Source organism: Elephas maximus, chromosome 12 (genome assembly GCF_024166365.1).
Source record: "Elephas maximus indicus isolate mEleMax1 chromosome 12, mEleMax1 primary haplotype, whole genome shotgun sequence".
Classification (NCBI taxonomy): Eukaryota; Metazoa; Chordata; class Mammalia; order Proboscidea; family Elephantidae; genus Elephas; species Elephas maximus.
Genome location: NC_064830.1, coordinates 88,762,630 through 88,788,581, shown reverse-complemented (window position 1 = coordinate 88,788,581; position 25,952 = coordinate 88,762,630). Strand labels below are relative to the sequence as shown.

General features: G+C 48.1%; 2 protein-coding genes across 6 annotated transcripts in view; both read left to right on the top strand.

Annotated features, from left to right (window-relative positions):
* Positions 1–4,113: 4,113 nt before the first annotated feature.
* CD19 (CD19 molecule) lies at positions 4,114–10,488 on the top strand. Of its 3 annotated transcripts, XM_049903959.1 has the most exons (16): positions 4,114–4,225; positions 4,455–4,730; positions 5,075–5,278; positions 5,419–5,706; positions 6,783–6,893; positions 7,355–7,403; positions 7,891–7,979; positions 8,427–8,540; positions 8,662–8,772; positions 8,854–8,901; positions 8,944–8,961; positions 9,069–9,125; positions 9,208–9,264; positions 9,843–9,935; positions 10,041–10,142; positions 10,309–10,488. In XM_049903959.1, the coding sequence occupies exons 1-15, from the start codon at positions 4,144–4,146 to the stop codon at positions 10,130–10,132; spliced, it is 1,689 nt and encodes a 562-aa protein (XP_049759916.1). In that variant the 5' UTR covers positions 4,114–4,143; the 3' UTR covers positions 10,133–10,142; positions 10,309–10,488. The 3 variants fall into 3 exon arrangements, with proteins under 3 accessions (XP_049759916.1, XP_049759915.1, XP_049759914.1); XM_049903958.1 differs by having other exon boundaries at positions 6,786–6,893; positions 8,854–8,961; XM_049903957.1 differs by having other exon boundaries at positions 8,854–8,961.
* Positions 10,489–15,179: 4,691 nt separating this feature from the next.
* Positions 15,180–25,952, top strand: part of NFATC2IP (nuclear factor of activated T cells 2 interacting protein) — a 39,588-nt gene continuing 28,815 nt past the window's right edge. The window contains exons 1-4 of one of the 3 annotated variants that reach the window (XM_049903970.1): positions 15,180–15,234; positions 16,245–16,365; positions 16,749–17,020; positions 17,801–17,873. In XM_049903970.1, the coding sequence (XP_049759927.1) occupies positions 16,362–16,365; positions 16,749–17,020; positions 17,801–17,873 (349 nt within the window). In that variant the 5' untranslated portion in view covers positions 15,180–15,234; positions 16,245–16,361. Of the gene's footprint in view, positions 15,235–15,683; positions 15,809–16,244; positions 16,366–16,576; positions 17,021–17,800; positions 17,874–25,952 lie in introns of those variants that run through there. The other 2 variants (XM_049903969.1, XM_049903968.1) reach the window with 2 other exon arrangements.

Here is a 25,952-nt window from a genome sequence, read left to right as displayed (position 1 = left end):
CTGTAAAGGACACCCCAGGCACCTGGAAGCCCTTGATTCTTTTCCTCCTGCAAGTCCTGGATGCTCTACCTGTAATGTACAGAATATTCCAGAAGGTGTCCGTCCCTTTATCTCCATCTCCAGTGCTAACACCCAGCCCCATCATCTCTCCTGAACTTCCACAGTGCCTCTGAACTGTTCCCCCTATGTTGACTCGACCCCTTTAGCATATTCTCAAGGCAGCTGGAGTGCTCTTTGTAAAACAGATCATGTCTCATCTCTGCTTGAAACCTTCTAGATCAATCCAATATGAAAACAGGCAAAGGACATGCACAGACATTTCGCAGATGGCAGGTAAACACATGACAAGGTTTCAGCATCATTAGCCATTAGGGTAAAGAAAATTAAAGCCACAATAAGGTATCACTACACGCCTATCAGCGTGGCTGAAATAAAGTGATAACACCAAGTGCTGGTGAGAATGCAGAGAAACTGGATTCCTCATATATTACTGATGGGAATGTAAAATATAGTACAGCCACTCTGTACGGCATGTGCTTACTTAAACAGACCAAATGTCACTTCCTCAGTCAGGCCTTCCCCAACCACCCTGTCTAAAGTAGCCACCTCCATCACCTCTCCACCCCTAGATCACATCAAGCGCTTCACCATGTAGAATTATATATGGTTAACTTGTTTATTATCAGTCCCCCTTTATACTCCCTCCACCCCAAAACTAGAATCGAAGCTCCCTGAGAAAAATACAGTACAGAATTTCAAATTCCTATGGACTCTAGACTTCCTGGAGCCATGACGGTTGAATGAACCCCTGAAACTATTGCCCTGAGATGATCTTTAAACCTTAATCCAAAAATATCCCCTGAAGTCTTCTTAAAACCAAACAGTAGTTTAGTTTAACCAGTAAAAAATGTCTGCCTTGAGCATTAAATTCTTTTAACAACTATCTATGTAGGATCAGATTGACAACAGCAACTTGAAATATTTGCTAGGAGCCTTAAGGGGCAGTGAATTTATGTTAGTAGAGAAGAACAACTCAGAAAAGGAGGGCGAGTGGTTGCACAACTTAAAGAATGTAATCAATGTCACTTAATGGCATATGTAGAAACTGTTGAATTGGTGTATGTTTTGCTGTGTATATTCTCAACAACAACAACAAAAAAGTTCCCCGAGATTAGGAATCTCGTCTTTCTTGTCCCTTGCTGTTTCCGCAGCACCTAGCACAGTGCCTGATCCGTAACCAACCAGTTGCCATCTGATTGATTCCAACTCACAGTGACCGCATGTGTGTCAGAGCAGAACTGTGCTCCATCGGGATTTCATTGGCTGATTTTTCAGAAGTAGACTGCCAGGCCTTTCTTCTGAGGAGCCTCAGGGTGGACTCGAACCACCACCCAGGGACTCCAAGGCTCTAAATAAATATTTGATAGATGAATTATTGAACGGACACTTTCCCTACTGGCCTCCTGGGCTCCCTGCAACTCACTATCCTCATTGCAGTCAGGGGAAGCTTTGGAAAATGCAAATCTAACCAAGTCTCCTCCTGGTTTATGAATCCCCAATAGCTTCTTGTGGCCCTCAGAATAAAGTCCAGGCTCCCTGTATGCATGGCAGGCTTCTGGGGGGAAGGGATGAAATGATGACTGAAATAAAGTTCCAGTTAGTTTGGGGAGAACCGGCTATCAGGCTTGGATGGTATGCTGCAGGCCTTGGAAGCCATTGAAGGCTGTTGAGCAGGGGAAGCACGTGACTAATACCAAGGAAGCTCTCTCCAGTGAAGTGTAGGTGGGAAGTGAAAGAGATGGGGGGTAGGGAGCCCAGAATGGAGGCTATTGAAATAGCTCTGGTTGTGAAGGCAAGAGTCCAAAGAGAAGAGAAAATTTAATTTAAGAAATACTGAAATTCAGAAAACAAAATATAGGAACATGGACTAGCCTCGATGACTGAATGCCTGTGAGGGAAGAGAAAAGAAAGCTTTCTTTCATTCTCCCTAGTTTTCTTCCTCCCTTTATTCAATAAATATTTATTGAGCACGTATTAGATGCCAGTGAACAAGACAGTCACGATCCCTGTTCTCGAAGAGTGAGCAGGAGGCAGTCGAGAAGACTAACAAACACGCATAACTTGAGACTGGAACAAGTACTAGGAAGGAAATAAAAGAGGGCGTAAGAGCAAAAGTACCTGGGGGTCAGGGAAGGCCTCTCTGAGTGTGCGACATTTGAGTTGAGGCCTGAGTGATAAAAGGAGTCAGTCAAACCAAGAGCTGGTGGAGAGATCCAGAAAGAGTAGCAAGTGCAAAGACCATGAGGATGGAAGGAGCTTTCATTGGACAATGGTGAGCCAGAGGAGTGGTGAGGGCTGAGGTGGAAAATGTAGGTAGGGGCAGCATTACTCAGGCCTTCATTGTAGGCCATGGTTTGGAGGAAAGCCACTGAAATGTTTTAAGCAGGGACCTGACACACACTAGCAAGAAGGCTCTGACTGGGCACCTGTGGCAGCCAGTGAAGGGGATTAGAGAGATTTTGTTGAATAAAAGGCAAACGGGGCTCCTGCCATTGTCCTGCCCTCTCCATCCCCCAGTGCCTTGTTCTTCCCCTCTCAGCTGCCTCAACCCAGCCAAAGGGAAGTGGTGGCCCTACCACCTGGAGGGTCCCCTGGGGTTTGCCTGAGGCAAACAGGAAGCCACAGCCCAGTGAGACAGGCCTGGAAATCAGCAACTGAGAAAGCGTGTCTCCTGCGTTCCTGGACCCTTTCCCTGAGTGCCTGCAGCAGTGAAAGACACAGGAATACACACACACATACACAGATAAAGAGAAAGAAGAGAGACAGAGCAAAGAAAGAACAAGATTTAGGAGTCAGGATTCCTGGGTTCTAGTGCTGACTGTGCCAGCAGCTCAATGTGTGATTGTGGGCAATACCCCGTGCTTCTCTGGGCCCCCATTTCTAAATGGGTTCCTTCCATAAATGAAGCAAGGGCTTTCTGGGAAGGAACTGAGCGAGCAAGGAATACTGATCGTCGGTCATTTCTAAGGACCACTGCAGAAACACCTACAAAGACTTCTGTCTGCTCCACACAGCTGCCAAGCCCCCTCCCAGCTTTCTGTATGTTGACTAATTTCTCCACAGAACAATCGATGGGGTAGGTTAGCTCTTCTTATCACTTCCAGTGTATGGATAAAGAAACTTGCCCATGCTTTTAAACCCAGGCAGTCTGGCTCTAGCCTGTGCTCTTAGCCATGCTGTCTCTCGTTAACTGAGGGCCTACTATGTGTGGGCTCTGGGATAAAAAGACTGCACAATATATTGTCCTGTTTAATCTCCATGGACAACCTTTTTTTTTTTTTTAATAATTTTTATTGTGCTGTAAGTGAAAGTTTACAAATCAAGTCAGTCTCTCACACAAAAACCCATATATACCTTGCTACACACTCCTATTTACTCTCCCCCTAGTGAGACAGCCCGCTCTCTCCATGGACAACTTTTGATAGAACTATTATTATCCCCAGTTTAGAGGGAAGGAAACTGAGGTTTAGAGGGATGAAGAAATTTTAAATTTAGACAAGTGGAGGAGGCGAAGGATTCAAACTCCGGTTACCCAGACCCACAAAGTGTAAGTGACAGAGCAGTTGTATGGAGGTGGAAGGAGGCCAAGAAATGTTTGTTGAAGGATGGTTGGGGTGTGTGTGAAGGGACATAGATTTGAGCCTGGGGTTGAGAGTATGGGGGAGAAGAAGGGAACCCCTGAGGCTAAATTCACTCATTCAACAAATATTTTGGGGGCACCTACTATGTGCTAAGCACTGTTAGGGCACTGGGTCTGTAGTAGTGAGCAAGACAAAGTCTCTGCTGCAAGGGGCTTATGTTCTGGTGGGAGAAACAGAAAGTGAACAAGCAGACACACAAGATCATTTCACATGGTGGTAAGTGCTGGCATGGAAATGAAACAGGGTAGCCGAGTCAGGAGGTAAGGTTTGTGGGTCTGGGGAGAGTGCCTGGGAAAGGGGGTCTGAGGCGTGACCACCCCTTCCTCCCCGGGGGAATGCCCGCCCTCCCCCGCAGACACCCATGGTTCAGTGCCCCCTAGGCCCCTGCCTCCCCAGCATCCCCTGCGCGGGGAAGCTGGGCGCCCCGGGGAGTCTAGCCACCATGCCGCCCCCTCTCCTCCTCTTTTTCCTCCTCTTCCTTGCTCCGGCAGGAGTCAGGCCCCAGAAACAAGTGCTGGTTGAAGGTATGTCATAAAGGCACAGAGGGAAGGAGTGGGGACTAGAACCCTGGGTGCCCTTGGCCAAGTAACCTACTCTCTCTGGGCCTCCATTTTCTTACTCATAAAATTCAAGGAGGGGTTGGAAGGACTCTGAGGGCTCATGGCACTCCCAGCTTGTGGGGTCCTTGGGTTTAGGACCCAGTGTGAAGAGAGAAGGGGGACATGGGGATTCTCTCTCTTTTTGTCTCCACAGAGGGAGACGATGCCATGCTGACGTGTCTCAAGGACCCCTTAAACTCCTCACCTGAGTCCTCTATGCCCCTGGCCTGGTATCAGGGGTCCGAGATAGAGCCCTTCTTAGAGCTGAAGCTGGGGTTACCAGGCCTGGGCATCCAGGTGGGGCCTCTGGGCATCATGCTGCTCATCTTCAACGTCTCGTACCAGATGGGGGGGTTCTACCTATGCCAGCCACGGCCCCCCTCTGAGCAGGCCTGGCAGCCTGGTTGGACAGTCAGTGTGAATGGCAGCGGTAAGGGCCAAGCTGATCCGGGCGGGGGGGGGTGGGGGGGAACTGGGAGAGACAAGGGAGGCCTGCTATGGATGCCGGAGGTCCATGAGCCAAAACTGAGTTGGATGGAGGGCTGGGGGATCTGACAGATAAGCGGGGAGCCAGTTCTAGATGGGTGGGACTCGAGTGGCTTCAGCTCTGAGCTGCTGACATCTCTCTGACTCTCACTCTTTTCTCTCCCTCTCTCTGAATCTCCGTTTCTCTCTTCACTACCTCTCTGGGTTTTTGTCTCGGTTTATGTCTGCCTTTGCATCTCTGGATCTCTATCTCTCCTGAATGTTGGCTGGTTCTGGGTCTCTTCCCAGGGGAGATGTTCAGGTGGAATGCTTCAGACCTAGATGGCCTAAGCTGTAATCTGGGGAACATGTCCTCAGAAGGCCCCAGGGCCTCTTCTGGTTCCCCCACCAGCTCCCAGATGTACGTGTGGACCAAACGTCACCATAAGACCTGGGAGGCAGACCCTGTGTGTGTCCCACCTCAGGGCAGTCCAAACCAGGGCTTCAACCAAGGTAAGGTGACAGGGGATGGGGAGATGCCAGGAGGTGGGGGTCCAGGGGCTGGGGAGGGGCAGGGATTCAGAATTGGTGGGCTTGCAGAGGATGGGATTGCAAGGACTAGGCCTTCCTAGCTTTGGCTCTCCCTGCCTCAGACCTCACCGTGGCTCCTGGCTCCGTACTCTGGCTACCCTGTGGGGTGCCCCCTGCCACCGTGTCCAGAGGCCCCATCTCCTGGAACCATGTACACCCCAAGAAGCCTAACATCTCACTGCTGAGCCTAGACCTGAAGTATTCTCTAGCCAGAGAGATGTGGGTACAGGGGACCCTCTGGGGAGGGACTGTTCTGTTGCTACCCCAGGTCACAGTTCAAGATGCTGGCACCTATCGATGTCACCATGGCAATTGGACCGAGTTTGAGCTGAAAGTCACTGCCAGGCCAGGTAGAGAGCTTTTTTCAGTTGTGGTGTATCTGTGCAGGGCTACAGGGAAGAAATGGAAGCTAGTCAACCTTGGAATCCCAACCTGAGGGCTAGTACCAGCCTCAGCCTGAACCCCTACCTTTGCACTGAACATTAACTCCAACCCTTTCCTCCTCCCTTGCTTCCAAGACACTACTTTTCTGGACCTTCTCCTACCACTGGCTTGTCCTTCCCATCAGCTTTGCTAGGGTTTTCCTTCCTCCCCCACTCCTCTTCTCATCCATGTCCACACACTCTCATCCCTGCCTACACTTTCTTATCCTGTCTACACATCGTTCCTACTTGGCCTCCTTTACTTCCATGGCTTCTTGGACCATCCATGCCTTGGTGACGTGTTTCCAGGGTCCATACACCCATACCCAGTTGTTTCCTGGAACTAGCATTTGACGTTCCATGGACACCTCAAGCTGAACATAAACAAAATCAAACTCAAATCTTCCTCCCCAAGTATAGTCTTCTGGGTGGCCCACTGTAAGCGAAGGGCACCATCACCTGCCCTCTAGCCCAAGCCAGGAACCTGGACATCGTTTCTTTTCCTCACCCCATCCATCAAATCCGTCACAGTGTTTTGCTCACTGTATTTCCTTAATACAATCATACCGTGCTACCCAAACCACAATTCTCAAACTCAACCTCAACTTTCACTCCAAACGCAACCTCAGCAATCCGTTGAATCCCAACTCAAACTTTGTGAATTCAACTCTGCCCTTGACTTTGACCATTATTGTCCTTAACTGCAGCATGAAGCTAATCTTCATGCTCCCCTTAAGCCTAACGTTGCCTCTGACTATAGTTAAGGTTTGTTCATGGTTTGCTCCATAGATACTGCTCCAGGCCCTGTGCCAGGCTCTGGCCAGTCCCTGTCCTTCTGGGACTTGGCTCCTCACACAGGGAGGGAGGAGAATCCTCCTTGTAGCTTGGGACATCAAGGATCATTGTCTTGCCCCTGACCCCCAGACTTACAGCCCTTTGAGATCTTGAGGCTGGGAAGTAAGATGCCAGCTCAGGGTCCTCATCTCATAGTCCCCTCCCTCTAGCAGTATGGCGCTGGCTGCTGAAGTCTGGTGGCTGGAAGGTCCCAGCTGTGACTCTGATTTATCTACTCTTCTGCTTGGGTTTCCTGGTGGGCTTGCTTCATCTTCGAAGAGGTGAGTCGTGTCTTCCACCCAGCCTGCCCAAACACTACCCCCATCCTCCTCAGATAAGCCCACACTGGCCAATCTGACAACTCTCTCTCTCTCCTCCCAGCCCTTCCCCACAAACCCCAGAATTCTGTCCCCCAACTCCTCCTCTAGCCTCCCCAAACTTCCCAAGTCCCTTAGAATTTGAGCTCCCATCTCCTCCATTGACTCAAGTGATCTTCCTGGAACTTCCCCGCCCATCTTCACCCTAAAGCAGCCCCCAGAAGCATAGCGAGGGGGGTTGGGGGGGCATTGCCCCCAGGCGCAAGCAAGTCCAAGGGGGTGCCAGAAGAGGCCAGCGAATCCCCCCAACTGTCGACAACGCTGGCGCGGGATGGGGGGAGGAGAGGAAAAGCACAAATTTAGAGATTACCCTCGCTACGCATCTGGCAGCCCCTCCTCTGATACCTCCCCTCAACTCCCACCAGCCCTGATCCTGAGGAGGAAAAGAAAGCGAATGACTGACCCTACCAGGAGGTAATGCAGGAGCCCCCCTCCCCCTTCACTTTATGCTTTGCCCACGGTGTCTTTCCTCCATCTCTGCCGCCTGAAATACTGCCCAACCTTCAAAAGCCAGCTCTAAAGCTACCTCCTCTGCGAAGCCCCTTGAAGTGCTGGCAGCTTCCTCTGTAGGATAAAAAAAAAAAAAAAAAAAATCCTCTGTATCCCCCAAAAAACCAAACCCAGTGCCGTCGAGTCGATTCCGACTCATAGCGACCCTATAGGACAGAGTAGAGCTGCCCCATAGGGTTTCCAAGGAGCGGCTGGTGGTTTTGAACTGCCGACCTCTTGGTTAGCGGCCTGAGCTCTTAACCGCAGCGCCACCATGGCTGGTTCCCACCACAAAGGAGTTAATTACAAGCCACCACGTTTTAACTGCTGAGGGCCTGGCCTAAATTTTGAATGTATCTCCCCAGTCCCCTCCAGGCCTGGCCTCAGAGGGCAACTCCCCTTCCCCTGCTAGGTTCTTCAAAGTGACACCTCCGCCGGGAAACGGGGCCCAGAACCAGTACGGCAACGTGCTGTCGCTGCCGACGACCACCTCCAGCACCGGTAGGAGGCAACGCCCGGCTTCTAATCCAGCCCCGCCCCTCCGACCTTTAGCGCCACCCCAGAGCTAGAGCCCGACAGTGTCCTGCACCCCTCCAAGCCCCTGAGCTCCAAGTCTTCTCCCAGAGCTGGGAGCTCCTCCTTCAGAACAGATCCCCCCCCAGATTCGAACTCCTCTCGTAGAACCAAGGCCTGCCTCCAGGACTCAACCCCGTCCCCAGGTTTCAAAGCCCCAAGTTCGGTACCCAGAACCAAACCTCACCCTAGAACTTGAGGCCACGCCCCAAATTTAGATCCCGCCCCCGTGGCTCAAAGGCGTGTACCTAGCCCCAGAGTCTGTCCCCAGAGCCTAAAGCGTCCTCTCCTACTTCCCTGGCGCGCAGACCCTGGACCCTGACGGTCTGCATCTCTTCTGACCCTCCCCTTCCCTTACAACATCCCTCTCGCCAGGACGCGCCCTCCGATGGGCTGCTGGCCTGGGGGGCGCCGCTTTGCCCTACGGAAACCCGCACAACGACTACCGGGAGGCTGGAGCCTCGAGGCCCCAGAGCCCACAGGGAGCTGGTGAGTAAGGGAGGGTGTCGTTACTCACAAGGGGGGAGTTGGAGACGTCTGTGGCAGGAACAGTGGATCAGGGCCTGGAGGAGAGGGGCTGTAACTCGATTTCACCAACCTCTGTCCCCAGACCCCAAAGAAGAGGAAGGGGAGGCCTATGAGGAGCCGGACAGTGAGGAGGCCTCGGAATTCTATGAGAACGACGATGCCAACAACCTTGGGCAGGACCAACTGTCCCAGGGTAAGGCTGCCTTCCATGCCTCCCCCACTTCCTCAGTGGTGGGCTGTGGACTCTCGCTGAACACCCCTCTTTCTTCATCAGATGGCAGCAGCTATGAGCACCCTGAGGGCTATGAGAATCCTGAGGATGGGACCTTAGGTCCTGAGGATGGGACCCTGGGTCCTGAGGATGAGGACTCCTTCTCTAGCGGTAATTTGGGGATCCCACAGGGCCTTGGACTTGGGAGGACCTCCCAGGGCTGTAGAGGCCCTAGGGAGCAGGAGTGGTCCTTGGATGTCTCTATTTTTTTCCATCAGCTGAATCTTACGAGAATGAGGATGAAGTGCTGGCCCCACCAGTCCCCCGGGCAGTAGGTGTGTGTGAGGATGGTCGCATTCCTGGGGGAGCGGGGACTGGAAGCCAGCAGGAATGGTGACTTTCCTCTTCCTTTCTTAGACTTCCTGAGTCCCCATGGGACTGCTTGGGACCCCAGCCGGGAGGCAACCTCTCTTGGTGAGAAGTGCTTGGAACTGCCTACCTTACCCAGCTGGGGCTGACCTGGCCTCTCAGCTCGGACCCCAAACACAACCTTGACACTGACACTGAGCTCAGACCCAAGTCCAACCCTGACCTTAGATTTTACTCCTAACTCTAACCTCAGGCCCAATCCTGACCACCAGTATTTACCCAAACCCTAACCAGGAACATCAACACTGATCCCAATCCAACTCCAACCCTGTCTTTGACCTCCAACTCATGCCAGCCCCAATGCAGTCCTCAGCTTTCACCCCTCATTCTCTACAACCTCCTCATGACTCTGATTTTGGCTCCTTCCAAGTCTGTTCTTGGCCTTTTCCTTACGACTATGACCTTAATCTAACCCATAGTTGACCCTTACCCTACAACTAATTAGGGCCCTGAATCTGGTGCTAACCCTTATCATTCCTTCCTAGTACAGCATGGATCAAGACTCCCACCCTCCTCCACCCCTCAAGCCTCCCTCTTTACCAGAGGCTGCACTTTCCCTTTCCATGCCACCCCCTCCCCCCATGGCTCCTGGGCCTCCAGTTCTCCATTCCTTGCCCAATCAGGGTCCCAGTCCTATGAAGATATGAGAGGGATCCTGTACGCAGCCCCCCAGCTCCGCTCCCTTCGGGCCCAGTCTGGTCCCAATCATGAGGAAGGTGGGTGCTTCTGCCGCTGCCCGTTGTGTGTCCTCTGGGGTTGACTTCCCCTCCCGGACTACTTCCAGCCCTACCTCTGTTTTATTGCTTCCTGGTCCTATCCAGATGCAGACTCCTATGAGAACATGGATAATCCCGATGGGCCAGAACCAGCATGGGGAGGAGGTGGCCACATGGGGACCTGGAGCACCAGGTGACCCTCTCCAGGTGAGCTGGGAGCCGCCCTGTAAGGAAGGGAGAGGAGGGAGATGAGCAGTGATAGAAGTGGGACGGATGCTGGCTCTCAGGGAGGGTGAGGTGAAGGGGCTCCCAAGGCCCAGCGGGTAGGGAGAGGGCTCCTGGACCCCACTCCATCACCATTTCTTCTATATAGCTTGGGCCTTCTCAGGCCCGAGATTCACATCTGACTGAAATCTGGGAACCCCAAGCAGATGGTATCAACCTCTGGAGCGACGCTGCTCAGATTGTGTGTATGTGTGAGTGTGTATATGTGTGTGTGTACTCAAGTGAAACTTCTGGCCCCCTTTCCTCTCCCCAAATAAACTCAGTGAGCTCTTCCAATCCTATGAAGTAGTGCGCTTGTGTGGGAGGGGAAGGAAAGGTGAGGGTGGGTGTATCCCTATCCTCTCTCAACTCCAGCGGATACAACCCAGTTCCCCTCTCAACATCCTGGATACAACCCATTTCCCCCTCTTGCCTGCTACCCACCAGACTCCTCACCATCTGCTACCTTCCCACCATCCAGTCATTCAAGCATTGTTCATTCAGCAGTTGTGTGCTGGGGATTTAGTGAAGAAGCAGCAATCCAGGAATTGGCATTCTGGTTCAGCAATATCATTCATCATCACTGACATTTACTGAGCACCTACTATATTCTAGAAGCCCTCGTGGCACAATGATTAAGCATTCAGTTGCTAACCAAAAGGTCGGCAGTTCAAATCCACCACCCACTCCTTGGAAACCTGGTGGGGCGGTTCTACTCTGTCCTATAGGGTTGCTGTGAGTTGAAATCAACTCGATGGCGATGGGGCTATATTCTAAGCACATCAATAAGCTCAATTAATCCTTACAATCACCTCACAAGGTTATTGAGCACTTACTATGTGCCAGGATTGTTCAAACTACTTTCTGTATATTAAATCATTTTATCTTTACAAACAACTCTATGAGGTAGGTATACTATTATTATCCCCATTTCCTACATCGGGAGACTGAGGCAGAGAGTTAAACAACAAGGTTTGCCTAGTTAATAAGTGGCAAGATCAGGAGGCCTTGAACTCAGAGCCTATACTACTTACCCATTGCCGACGAGTTGATTCTGATTCATAGCGACCCTATAGGACAGAGTAGAACTGCCCCATAGAGTTTCCAAGGAGCGCCTGGTGGATCTGAACTTCTAACCTTTTGGTTAGCGGCCATAGCACCTAACCACTACTCCGCCAGGGTTTCCCTATACTACTTAGTCTATGCTAAATCAGAGCTGGTTCCAGAACCCTATGCTAAATTCCAATACTCTCCTTCCCTAGGTGCAATTTTATAGATGAGAAACAGTCAGAGAGGCTGAGTAACATGTATAAGCTCACACAACTAGCAATAGATAGGCAGAGCTGGGATGTGAATCTAGAAATCTGGCTGCAGCTCTAGCCACTGAGCATTACTACCTATCTTAGTCATCTAGTGCTGCCATAACAGAAATACCAGAAGTGGATGACTTTAACAAAGGGAAATTTATTTTCTCACAGTCTAATAGGTTACAAGTCCAAACTCAGGGTGTCGGCTCCGGGGGAAGGCTTTCTCTCACTGTTGGCTCTGGAGGAAGGTCCTTGTCCTCAATCTTCCCGTGGTCGAGCTTCTCTGGTGCAGGGACCCTGGGCCCAAAGGACGGGCTCTGCTCCAGGTGCTGCTTTCTTGGTGATATGAGGTCCCCAACTCTCTGCTTGCTTCCCTTTCCTTTTATCTTTTGAGAGATAAAAGGTGGTGCAGGCCACACCCCAGGAAACTCCCTTTACCTTGGATAAGGGAGGTGACCTGAGTGAGGGTCGTGTTACAATCCCACCCTAATCCTCTCAACATAAAATTACAATCACAAAAGGGAGGACAACCACACAATACTGGGAATCATGGTATAACCAAGTTGATAAACACATTTTGGGGGGGACATAATTCAATCCATGACACTACCTGATATAAACTGTGCTTACTCCTGATGTAAACCATGAACACAATGGTTTTCAGAGATAAAGTCTTCACTCCCTGAGCTGCTGTGTGGCAAGCTCCACCACAGGCCAATTCTTGTCTCAGGTGAAGGTGGAATCAAATCCATTCCTGGTATTCCTGATGTCTTCCGCCTGATCTCCCTGTTACCACTCTCCCCAGCAACAATGGTTCTCTGAAACCCAGGACTGATATGTCTCCCTCCTGCCCGATAAATTTCGATACTGTTGTAAGACTGACTGACATTTTTTCCATGTCTGTGTTTTTATTTCTAGAATTTCCTTTTCTTGAGGCACCAGTTCTTCATAATGTCCTATTTTTGTTTTAGAGATTCTATCCCTTTATCTCTGAACTTTTAAAATTTATTCTATCTGTATGAACTATGGTTATTATGTGCCGGGCATTGTTTCAAGTGCTTTGCAGGCATCGCCTCGCTTTATCTTTACAAAAATCCTGTGAGGTAGGTACACTAGAATTATTATCATCTCACAGATGAGAAGACTGAGGCATAAAGAGAAGTTAAATACTGTACTTCAATCGCTGTGTGACCTTAAGCAAGTTATTTAACTTCTCTGACCCTCAATTTTTCCTCTCCAAAGAGCATTAGGGAGAAGGTATGTTGTGATTACTATTGTCTGTGTAATTACGGTTCTAAGTGAATTCTCCCATGGCAGTGGCACCGTGGAAGGTTTCTTTGACTTATTTGTGTTTCTCTTCTGTGAGTGAGTCAGCCTGCAGGAGTTTTGTGAGTTCCCTGGGCCCTACTGACACCTCTTGTGGCCAGTTTGCTTTGGCTTCTATCACAGCCTTAAAGGCTACACAGGTTTCTGACCAATTTATTCATGAGTTTCTCAGAGTAAGTTTTTACACCAGAGGTTTGATCTAAATCCAGGCCCTTTGGTGAGTCTCGGGATTCTGATTTCTCAGAGCAGAATCCCACCGCCTGTTGGGTGGCCTGCTTCCATACCACATCCCAGGGCCTGTGGAGGGACTTTTGTCCTTGTTTCTTTTGTGCCAAGATAAGACAGCTCTTTGTTAGTTTGTGCAGGGAGCTCAGTTTCAGCCTCCTGCTGTTCCTGGGGCCTTAGTCATGACCTCTGTCCCCAGAGAGGTGTTAAAACTCCAACCTTAGGGTATATCTAATCCCGGCATCCCTGAGGGCTGCTTGACTTCAGCCCCCTCTCATTGCATGGCTTTGATTTCCTTCTTTATTTCTGGCACCAGGAAGAGTCCATCTTGCTTTTTAGCTCTGCTATCTCTATTAAAAACAAAAACAAAACACCCTACCCGCCCCCCCCCCCAAAAAAAGCAACCTTCCTTATATTTTGCTTAATGTATCTATGCGTTGTTTGGAGTATGAGAGGCGGGATATGAACCTCTAGCATTTCCTTGGTCTTCCATTTTGAACACACATCCCTGAGCATAAATAAATAAATTAATAAAAAGTCCAGGTCTGGCTCAGCATTCCAGACCCTCTGCTGTCCTACGTCACCTTACCTTTCAGACAAAATAAGCTCTCTGCTTTGCCATAATTCTCACTATTGCCTATTACTTTTTACCTGGCTTGCTACATTCATTTAGGCTTCCTGCCTGGGGCTGAAGCATTGAACATCTTACCTTCTTGAGGATGAATCCATGTCTGGGACTTCTCTTTGCCTCTGGTGCCCAGCCAGGGGATGGCAAAGATAAGGAGCTCAGGAAATATGGGAGGAGCAAATGAAGAATTGCTGAAAGTACCGAGATGGGTGCTTCAGGCATTCACGTGGATGGAGACACTGTTGTGGGCTCTGACATCCAGGGAAGTCTCAGAAGGTGACGCTGGAACAGAAGTGGGCTAACTCCAGCCCAGTGCTCTGGAATCAGACTATCTGGGTTCGAAACCCAGCTTCACGCCTTTTTCAGCAGCTCCGCGGGAGAAAGATCTGGCAATCTTAAAAATTATAGCCTAGAAAACCATATGGGGTAGCTCTACTCTGTCACATGGGGTCACTATGAGTCGAAATCAACTCAACGGCACAATCAAAAATAAATAACTCAGAATACCATTAATAGATTGCTATGCCGGTTTAGTAGACAATTTGCAAATTGGGCAGTACATCATTACCGAATGAATTACTACGCCTGATTAACTAGGATTTTTAAAGTGCTTACATACAATTTTCTCAGGAACCTTGAACAAAATTTGACATTTACATTAAAAAAACAGTGTGTGTTCACATATTATTAAAGTTTAAATACAAACTTTGCTAAACAATCACAAGACAATCACAAAATTAGTGAGTCATGGTTACAAGACCCCTGAAGTTTTGAAAACAGGATATGTTTGTTCATTAATCTTGATTGTTTTCTGAAAGAATAAGTTTCAAGTGAAAGTCAATGAATAATGAAACCAGCCTCTTTAGTTTCAGTGAGCTTGGTCACCTAGAAACAATTACGTGAAACAAAACAAGCGACTCTAAAGGTTAGTTATAGTTTAAAGCTTAGCTAAGAGATTATTGTTTCATTACAGTCCATAGATTTCTAGCAACATTTAGCAAGATGACTTTTAGTGTCGTGGGTTAACAGAATTTTTTGTTTTCATAACATAAAACTTGTAATTTTGTTTTATAGCACCTAACAACAAAGCACACACTGTAAGCACTCAATAAACATTAGCTATTATCATTATTTGGTATTTACTAAGGGTCTCTTGTGTGCTAGGAGCCCTGGTGGCACAGTGGTCCAGACCTTGGCTGCTAACCACAAGGTTGGTTAGTTTGAATCCACCAGTGGCTCCTTGGAAACCCTATGGGGCAGTTCTACTCTGTCCTATAGGGTCCCTATGAGTTGGAATCGACTCCACAGCAATGGGTTTGGTTTTTGTGTACCAAGAGTCAAAGGGCACCAAGGCCATTTGGATTGGGGCTTCCTCCATTCTGGAGGAAGCCAGTATCCAAAGCTTCTCAACTTCCTGTCCCATGACTTATTTTTTTTTTTTTTGGCAGGGGGCTGGACCAGAACAAGGCTTAGAAAGAAAACAAGCATGAGGGAAGTTTTAGATCCTCGGGAACACCTCCTGTTTTCCTAGCCCGCAGGGGCTGCCCCGGTGGGTCCAAAGCTCACAGAAGGGCTTTCAGTGCTGTCTCAATGCCCCCAGCCTAGTAACGAAAAGTGGCTGAATATTCCCTGGGGCTGGGAAGTCCTTGGGGTTCCCGTCAGCTCAGGAGCCTCTGTTTCGTGGGAAATAGCCCCACCTGCTGGGAGTTTGTGCCTCATTCTTGACCTGGGCTGAGTCTGCATGAATTATTCGAGGTGTAGGTTGACTGAGTCTGCATGAATTATTCGAGGTGTAGGTTGACTGAGTTGCGTTGTATGGAATGAGAAGTGGGTGGTGCTGGAGATACTGTTCTGGATGGCTGTATGAGGTATGTGAACATTGTGTATGTGAGAGGCACGTGGTATTGCTGTGTAGGTATGGTGTAAGATGTGTACACAGGGTTATGCTGTTAGAGGTCATGTTCTGTTCTGCGCCATCGAGTTGATTCTGACTCATAGTGACCCTATAGGACAGAGTGGAACTCCCCCATAGGGTTTCCAAGGAGCGGCTGGTGGACTCGAACTGCCTATCTTTTGGGTAGCAGCTTGAGCTCTTAACCACTTCACCACCGTGGCTCCTGGAGGTAATACGGGAGTGTGAAGTGTTGAAGGGGTGTGTTTGTGTTATGTTGGCTTTATATGTTGTGCAGGAGTTGCGAATAAGGTACATATGTGGAGGATGTGTAGAGTCTCTGATGCTATTTGTGTTCAACTGTATATGTTCTGTTGACGTTGTGCAAGTAATGTGTGAGGAATGTCTGGTGTGAGGCGGGGGGGCTCTGTGCTGGTGGAGGTAATTCGAAGCTTTGAATGGTGTTTAAGTGTAGGCCTGGGGTGTGTTGTGTGAGCTCTGCAAATGAGGTGGGGAGTGTGGGACGGTGTGTGACGCTGAGTGAAATAACTCATGCCCACAACGCGGTTGGGTTGGCGGGGGGGAACCGTAAAATGGCTATCAGAGATTTCAGGCCTCTTCCGCGGTTCCTAAAAGAAAATCCTAACGTGCCTTCCTCCGCGCTGTAGTTTTAGGGCTTGGGGACTACAATTCCCAGAATGCCCCGCTCCTCCACCAACTGGAAAAACGGATACCTTTAGGGGGCGGGTCTGCGAGAAGGCTTGTCTGGAAGAGAAGTGCGGCCAATGGGTGAGTAGAGTCGAATCGAAACCTATGCTGATTGCACGGAGGGTGATTGGATTCTTTGGCGCCTTAGTTTCAGTGGTGGGTGCGTGATGGGCAGGTGTAGTGATCAGTGAGAAGGCGAGAGGCGGGTCCAGAGGATGTGGGCGGGGTAGGGTGCTGACCAGCAGGCCGTTTGTCCAATGAAGAGCGGAAGTTGCTGGAGGAGGCCGGGCAAGACAAGTAGAGGCGGGCGTCCGTGGGTGCGGTTTGTGCGATGGCGGAACCAGTGAGGAGACGGGGTCGGACGACCCGAGGCGGCGGTGTTGGCCGAGGGGCTCGGGGGGCTCGGGGGGCTCGTGGGGCCCGGGGTGGCCGAGGCCGGCGTCCTCACGCACAGCGGTCTCCAGCCCGGCGCACCCTGGACTCCGTGTTTGTGGATTTGATCAGCGATAGTGATGAAGATATTCTGGAGGTCGCAACGGCGCTCGGCGCTACGGACCCGGCTGAAGCCCCGCTACCGGAGCCCCCCGCTCCTGTCGCGTCCCGGGACGATAGCGACAGTGACAGCGAAGGGGCGGACGCGCGACCCGAAGGAGCACCGCGAACCGCGGTCAGGCGGCGGCGGCGGCTGTTGCTGGATCCGGGGGAGGCACCGGTGGTTCCGGTGTACTCCGAGAAGGTGCAGCCAAGTCCCCGGGGGCGGAGGGTGGGGGGCTAGCGTGGAAGGGCCAGGAGGCTGGGCAACTAAGACGGGCCGGGGTTCGGCGAGGGGCTGGTTTTAGGGAGTGCTGAGGTTGGGGCTCTGGCCATGGTCTTGGGGGAGCAAACGGAAGCCAGGGCCTGGGCTCTTGGGCAGAGAGGTGCAGGAATCCTGGGAAGGTGAAGGGGTTTGGGGCGTGCTGACAGTTTGGGATTCCCGGAAGCTGGAGTCTTGAGGGCACAGAAAAGCTAACGTCCTCGGATCCCTGGGGGTTCAGGGAGGGGCCGGGAGGATTTGAGACAGGGATTTGTCATATGCTGGAGTTTGAGCCAGGGGCCTGGGGTATTGGGGACGAGACTTGAGGTACTGGAGACTTGAGGGCAGGGGTCCATGGGTGTTCCGGGAGGAGGCTGGAGTCCCCACTTAGGAGGGTGAGATGGGGGGTGGGCTTCCCTAGGAGTCTAAGGTAGGAAGGGTGGCTAGCAACCTGGTACAAAAAGTACCAAACCTGCATGTTAACAGTGCGTTAGGGAAAGAGGAAGTGCAGCATGAGAGTACTATGATTCTATGAGAGTACTATGATTCTGGAATCTGGGGAAGCCTGACAGGTCCCTGGGAGAGGGCTGTGGTGTCTGCATCCTTAGGGAGGATCAGGGAGCTAGAGGAGGCCTGTGTGTGGGGAGGAATCAGCCCTCCTCTTCCGTTTTCACTGGAGGGATGACTTGGGGCTGACCCTTCTGCTCTTCTTGGTCTTTGCAGGTGAAAAGCAGCCTCCACCTCATCCCAGATCACCTGCCCCTCCTGGAACTCTGCCCTGCAGGGGCTGAGGAAGGTAAGGGAGGGCTTCAGGGAGAGGAGCCAGTGCTGGGCCCTCTAGGGACACTTCCCGGCGTCCACATCCCTGTAGTCATTTTTCTCCTGAGGCTTAGGAAAAGGAGGTGGGAGAGGTGACTCCTGCATCCCAGGTAGAGAAAGGCTTCAGAAAGCTCCAGAAAGGCTGGGTTATTAACCAGAAGGCATAGGAGTCAACTTAGGAAATTGTGTCAAACCACCCTCCTCCCAACTCTAACAAGCATGAGAGTGTGTTAATATACAGATTTACAGGCCTCACCTCCAGAAACTCCAATTCTGTAATCCTGGTGTGGAGGGGAAGTGGGGAGTCTGTAACATCTTGTTATATCTGCACCAAGTTCCTGGGGAACACTCTGGAGCCAGCAGGTGGAGGTGCTGTGGATGGGGAAGTGTGGTTATCTGTAACATCTTGTTACATCTGGGACGGGTGCCCTGGGAACAATCTGGAGCAAGCAGGGTGTTCTTTGAATTTTATCCTGGCCTCTGTCCTCTTTCTGGGAGTGTGGTTTTTGCAAATCACTCAAAGGCAGTGGATGGGAATTCATTCTAATGAGGAAATGATTTATGGGGGGTAGGAGGCAGGGATGGAAGGATGTCTTAGTTATCTAGTGCTGCTATAACAGAAATACCACAAGTGGGTAGCTTTAACGGAAATTTATTTTCTCACAGTTTAGGAGGCTAGAAGTCTGAATTTAGGGTGCCGGCTCTAGTGGAAGACTTTCTCTCTCTCCGTCGGCTCTGGAGGAGGGTCCTTGTCTCTTTTGAGCTTCTTCTCCTGAATGAGCTTCATGTGGATTGGCATCTCTCTTCCCCCATCTCTGCTTGCTTCTCTCTTGCTTGTTTAATCTCTTTTTATCTCAAAAGAGATTGACTCCAGATATACCCCACACTAACCCTGTCATCCCCCACGTGTCTGGCAGTTTGTCGTGCTTTGGGGGCTTGCTTGTTGCTCTGATCCTGCAAGCTATGCCACCGGCATTCAGATACCAGCAGGGTCACCCATGGAGGACAGGTTTCAGCTGAGCTTCCAGACTAAGACAGACTAGGAAGAGGGACCTGGCAGTCTACTTCTCAGAGGCATTAGCTAGTGAAAACCTTAGGAATAGCAGCAGAACATTGTCTGATATAGTGCTGGAAGATGAGCCCCCCACGTTGGAAGGCACTCAAAAGATGACTGGGGAAGAGCTGCCTCCTCAAAGTAGAGTTGACCTTAAGGACATGGGTGGAGTAAAGCTTTCGGGACCTTCATTTGCTGATGTGGCATGACTCAAAATGAGAAGAAACAGCTGCAAACATCCATTAATAATCGGAACCTGGAATGTACAAAGTACGAATCTAGGAAAATTGGAAATTGTCGGAAATGAGATGGAATGCATAAATATCGATATTCTAGGCATTAGCTGAAATGGACTGGTATTGGCCGTTTTGAATTTGACAATCATATAGTCTACTATGCTGAGAATGACACCTTGAAGAAGAATGGTGTTGCATTCATCATCAAAAAGAACATTTCAAGACCTACCCTGAAGTACAACGCTGTCAGTGATAGGATAATATCCATATGCTACAAGGAAGACCAGTTAATACGACTATTATTCAAATTTATGCACCAACCACTAGGGCCAAAAATGAAGAAGTAGAAGATTTTTGTCAGCTGCTGCAGTCTGAAATTGATCAAACATGCAATCAAGATGCATTGATGATTACTGGCAATTGGAATGTGAAAGTTGGAAACAAAGAAGCATCGGTAGTTGGAAAATATGGCCTTGGTGATAGAAACAATGCTGGAGATTGAATGATAGAATTTTGCAAGACCAATGACTTCTTCATTGCAAATACCTTCTTTTACCAACTTAAACGGTGACTATACACGTGGACCTCACCAGATGGAATGCACAGAAATCAAATTGACTGGATCTGTGGAAAGAGACGATGGAAAAGCTCATATCAGTCAGAACAAGGCCAGGGGCCGACTGTGAAACAGACCATCAATTGCAAGTTCAAGCTGAAACTGAAGAAAATCAGAGCAAGTCCACGAAAGCCAAAATATGACCTCGAGTATATCCCACCTGAATTTAGAGACCATCTGAGGAATAGATTTGACGCAGTGAACACTAGTAACCAAAGACCAGACGAGTTGTGAAAGGACATCATACATGAAGAAAGCAAGAGGTCATTGAAAAGACAGGAAAGAGAGAAAAGACCAAGATGGATGTCAGAGGAGACTCTGAAACTTGCTCTTGAACATTTAGCAGCTAAAACAAAAGGAAAAATTGATGAAGTAAAAGAACTGAACAGAAGATTTCAAAGGGCAGCTCGAGAAGACAAAGTATTGTAATAACATGTGCAAAGAGCTGGAGATGGAAAACCAAAAGAGAAGAACATGCTCGGCGTTTCTCAAGCTTAAAGAACTGAAGAAAAAATTCAAGCCTCGAGTTGGAAGAGTGAAGGATTCTATGGGGAAAATATTAAACAACGCAGGAAGCATCAAAAGAAGGTGGAAGGAATACACAGAATCATTATACCAAAAAGAATTAGTTGAAGTTCAGCCATTTTAAGAGGTAGCATATGACCAGGAACCGGTGGTACTGAAGGAAGAAGTCCAAGCTGTTCTGAAGGCATTGGCGAAAAACAAGCCTTCAGGAATTGATGGAATATCAATAGAAATGTTTCAACAAGCAGATGCAGTGCTGGAGTTGCTCACTCATCTATGCCAAGAAATGTGGAAGATAGCTTCCTGGCCAACTGACTGGAAGAGATCCATATTTATGCCTATTCCCCAAAAAGGTGATCTAACTGAATGTGGAAATTATAGAACAGTATTATTAATATCACACGCAGCAAAATTTTGCTGAAGATCATTCAAAAATGGCTTCAGCAGTATATCGACAGAGAACTGCCAGAAATTCAGGCCGGTTTCAGAAGAGGACGTGGAACCAGGGATATCATTGCTGATGTCAGATGGATCCTGGCTGAAAGCAGAGAATACCAGAAGGATGTTTACCTGTGTTTTATTAACTATGCAAAGGCATTCGACTGTGGATCATAACAAATTATGGATAACATTGCGAAGAATGGGAATTCCAGAACACTTAGTTGTGCTCATGAGAAACCTTTATGTAGATCAAGAGGCAGCTGTTCAGACAGAACTAGGGGATAGTGATTGGTTTAGGGTCAGGAAAGTTGTGCATCAGGGTTGTATTCTTTCACTATACCTATTCAATCTGTGTACTGAGCAAATAATACGAGAAGCTGAAGTATATGAAGAAGAACGGGGTATCAGGATTGGAGGAAGAGTCATTAACAACCTGCGTTATGCAGATGACACAACCTTGCTTGCTGAAAGTGAAGAGGACTTGAAGCACTTACTGATAAAGATCAAATACCACAGCCTTCAGTATGGATTGCACCTCAACATAAAGAAAACAAAAATCCTCACAACTGGACTAATGAGCAACATCATGATAAATGGAAAAAAGATTGAAGTTGTCAAGGACTTCATTTTACTTGGATCCACAATCAGCAGCCATGGAAGCAGCAGTCAAGAAATCAAAAGACACATTGCATTGGGTAAATGTGCTGCAAAGGACCTCTTTAAAGTGTTGAAGAGCAAAGGTGTCACCTTGAAGACTAAGATGCTTCTGACCCAAGCCACGGCATTTTCAATCGCATCATTTGCATGTGAAAGCTGAACAATGAATAAGGAAGACTGAAGAAGAATTGACACCTTTGAATTGTGTTTGTGAAGAATATTGAATATCCCATGGACTGCCAAAAGAACGAACAAATCTGTCTTAGAAGAAGTACAACCAGAATGCTCCGTAGAAGCAAGGATGGCGAGACTGTGTCTTACATACTTTGGACATGTTGTAAGGAGGGATCAGTCCCTGGAGAAGGACATCATGCTTGGCAGAGTATAGGGTCAGTGGGAAAGAGGAAGACCCTCAACGAGGTAGATTGACACAGTGTCTGCAACAATGAGCTCAAGCGTAACAATTGTAAGGATGGTGCAGGACTGGGCAGTGTTTCGTTCTGTTGTGCATAGGGTCGCTTGAGTAGGAAGCGACTCAAGGGCACCTAACAACAACAACCCTGTTCATTAACGTAACAAAGACAACTCATTCCCGAATGGGATTATAAACACAGGCATACCAGAAACCAAACCCATGGCTATGGAGCAGATTCCAACTCATAGCGACCCTATAGGACAGAGTAGAACTGCCCCATAGGGTTTCCAGGGAGCGGCTGGCAGATTCAAACTTTTGGTTAGCAGCTATAGCTCTTAACCACTGCACCACCAGGGCTGCAACCACAGGCACAAAGGCTGGGATTAACAACACTCAATTTTGGGGGACACAATTCAATCCATAATGGGGCGGAGAATGCAGACCTTGGACCAGGACTTTGCACCTTGAGGGAGCATGGTAGAGTGATTAAGAGCTCAGATTTAGGAGCCTGTTGACCTGGTTCCTGTAATAGCTGTGTGGCCTTTGGCAAGTTACTAATCTCTTAATACTTCAATTTCCTCATTAGGAAAACAAGGATAATAGTGGACCTATATCAAAGGATTTTGGTGAGACTTAATTAAAGGGAATACTGCTAGGGGCTATATGTAAAAGGTCGTTTTTACTCAGTGTGGGGTCCGTGGGCCCAGCTGTTTTGGGTATCACCTGGGAGCTTGTTAGAAATTTGGCCTTAGACCCTTGCTAGGAGAGTATTTCTCAATCTCATCACTACTGATATTTTCCACCAGATAATTATTTGTTGGGGCAGGTGTTCTCTGTATTGTCAGATGTTTAACAGCATCCCTGGCCTTTAACCACTAGATGATAGTAGCATCTCCCAGGCATAACAATCAAAAATGTCTCCAGACATTTCCAAATGTCCCCTGGAGGGCAGCATTGCCTGTGGTTGCGAACTACTGAGCTAGGATTTATTAGCATAGTTTTGGGTTTGCAGTACTTATTTATTTTCTCTAAATTTTATTTATTTTGTTGGTGTTGTTGAGAATATACACAGTAAAACATCCACCAGGAGTTTCTACATGTACAAGTTGGTGGCATTGATGACATCCTTTGAGTTGTGCAACCATTCTCACCCTCCTTTTCTGAGTTGTTCCTTCCTCATTGACATAAACTCACTGCCCACTAAGGTTCCTATCTTTTGAGTTGCTGTTGTCAATTTGATTCCATATAGGTAGTTCTTAAAAGAGCATAATGCTCAAGGCAGATCTTTTTTCACTGTTTAACCTAAACTACTGTTTGGTTTTGGAGCCCTGGTGGCGCAGTGGTAAAGAGCTTGGCTCCTAACCGAAAGATGGACACTTTGAATCCACCAGTTGCTCCTTATAGACCCTATGGGGCAGTTCTACTCTGTTTTATAGGTTTGCTATGAGTCAAAATTGACTTGATGGCAATAGGTATTCTGTTTTATGATGCCTTCAGGGGATATTTTTGGTTTAAGGTTTAAAGATTATCTCAGAGCAATAATTTCAGGGGTTCCTCCACCTTCCGTAGCTCCAGAAAGTCTAGAGTATGAGAGTTGGAAATTCTGTGTTCTGCATTTTCACCCTTTTGATCAGGATTCTTCTATGTAATCTTTGATTGAAATGTTCAGTAACAGTAGCCGAGCGTCATCTAATTCTTCTGGTCTTGTAACAAAGAAGGTAGTTGTTCATGGAGGCAATTAGCCACACATTACATGTTGTTGTTGTTAGGTGTTGTCGAGTTGGTTCCAACTCATAGCCACCCAGTGTACAACAGAAAGAAACGCTGCCTGGTCCTGTGCCATCCTCACAATTGTTGTTATGCTTAAGCCCCTTGTTGCACCTACTGTGTTAATACATCTTGTTGAGGGTCTTCCTCTTTTTCATTGGCCTTCTACTTTACCAAGCATGATGTCCTTCTCCAGGAACTGATCTCTTCTGATAAAATATCAAGTATATGAGAGGAAGTCTCAACATCCTTGCTTCTAAGAAGCATTCTGGTTGTACTTCTTCCAAGACAGATTTGTTCATTCTTTTGGCAGTCCATGGTATATTCAGTATTCTTTGCCGATACCACAATTCAAAGGAGACAGTTCTTCTTTGGTCTTCCTTATTCATCATCCAGCATGCATATGAAGCTATTGAAAACACCATGATTTAGGTCAGGCACACCTTAGTTTTCAAGGTGACATCTTTGCTTTTTAACACTTTAAAGAGGCCTTTTGCAGGAGATTTGCACAATGCAATGCGTTTTTTTTTTTTTTTCTTTTTTTATAATTTTTATTGTGCTTTAAGTGAAAGTTTACAAATCAAGTCAGTCTCTCACACAGAAACCCATATACACCCTTGCTACACACTCCCAATTACTCTCCCCCTAATGAGACTTTTTTTTTTTTTTTTTAATGAGACAGCCTGCTCTCTCTCTCCACTCTCTCTTTTCATGTCCTTTTCACCAGCTTCTAACCCCCTCCACCCTCTCATCTCCCCTCCAGGCAGGAGATGCCAACATAGTCTCAAGTGTCCACCTGATTCGAGAAGCTCACTCCTCACCAGCATCCCTCTCCAAACCATTGTCCAGTCCAATCCATGTCTGAAGAGTTGGCTTCAGGAATGGTTCCTGTCCTGGGGCAACAGAAGGCCTGGGGGCCATGACCACTAGGGTCCTTCCAGCCTCAGTCAGACCATGAAGTCTGGTCTTATGAGAATTTGGGGTCTACATCCCACTGCTCTTCTGCTCCCTCAGGGGTTCTCTGTTGTGTTCCCTGTCAGGCAGTCAACTGTTGTGGCCGAGCACCATCTAGTTCTTCTGGTCTCAGGATGATGTAGTCGCTGGTTCATTTGGCCCTTTCTGTCTCTTGGGCTCGTGATCACCTTGTGTCCTTGGTGTTCTTCATTCTCCTTTGATCCAGGTGGGTTGAGACCAGTTGATGCATCTTAGATGGCTGCTTGCTAGCACTTAAGACCCCAGATGCCACTCTTCAAAGTGGGATGCAGAATGTTTTCTTAATGGATTTTATTATGCCAATTGACTTAGATGTCCCCTGAAACCATGGTCCCCAGACCCCTGCCCCTGCTACACTGGCCTTCGAAGCATTCAGTTTATTCAGGAAACTTCTTTGCTTTTGGTTTAGTCCAATTGTGCTGACCTCCCCTGTACTGTGTGCTGTCTTTCCCTTCACCTAAAGTTGTTCTTATCTACTATCTAATTAGTGAATACCCCTCTCCCACCCTCCCTCTTTTCTGCCTGTCATAACCACAAAAGAATATTTTCTTCTCAGTTTAAACTATTTCTCACGTTCTTATAATAGTGGTCTTATACAATATTTGTCCTTTTGCAACTAATTTCACTCAGCATAATGCCTTCCAGGTTCCTCCATGTTATGAAATGTTTCACAGATTCCTCACTGTTCCTTATCGATGCATAGTATTCCAGTGTGTGAATATACCATAATTTATCCATTCATCCGTTGATGGGCATCTTGGTTGCTTCCATGTTTTGCTGTTGTAAACAGTGCTGCAGTAAACATGGGTGTGCATGTATCTGTTCGTGTGAAGGCTCTTATTTCTCTAGGATATATTCCAAGGAGTGGGATTGCTGGATCATATGGTAGTTCTATTTCTAGCTTTCTAAGGAAGCGCCAAATTGATTTCCACAGTGGTTGTACCATTTGACATTCCCACCAGCAGTGTAGAAGTATTCCAGTCTCTCTACAGCCTCTCCAACATTTATTATTTTGTGTTTTTTGGATTAATGCCAGCCTTGTTGGAGTGAGATGAAATCTCATTGTAGTTTTGATCTGCATTTCTCTAATGGCTAATGATCGTGAACATTTCCTCATATATCTGTTAGCTACCTGAATGTCTTCTTTAGTGAAGTGTCTATTCATATCTTTTGTCCGTTTTTTAATTGGGTTATTTGTCTTTTTGCAGTTGAGTTTTTGCAGTATTGTGTAGATTTTAGAGATCAGGCGCTGATCAGAAATGTCATAGCTAAAAACTTTTTCCCAGTCTGTAGGTAGTCTTTTTACTCTTTTGGTGAAGTCTTTGGATGAGCATAAGTGTTTGATTTTTAGG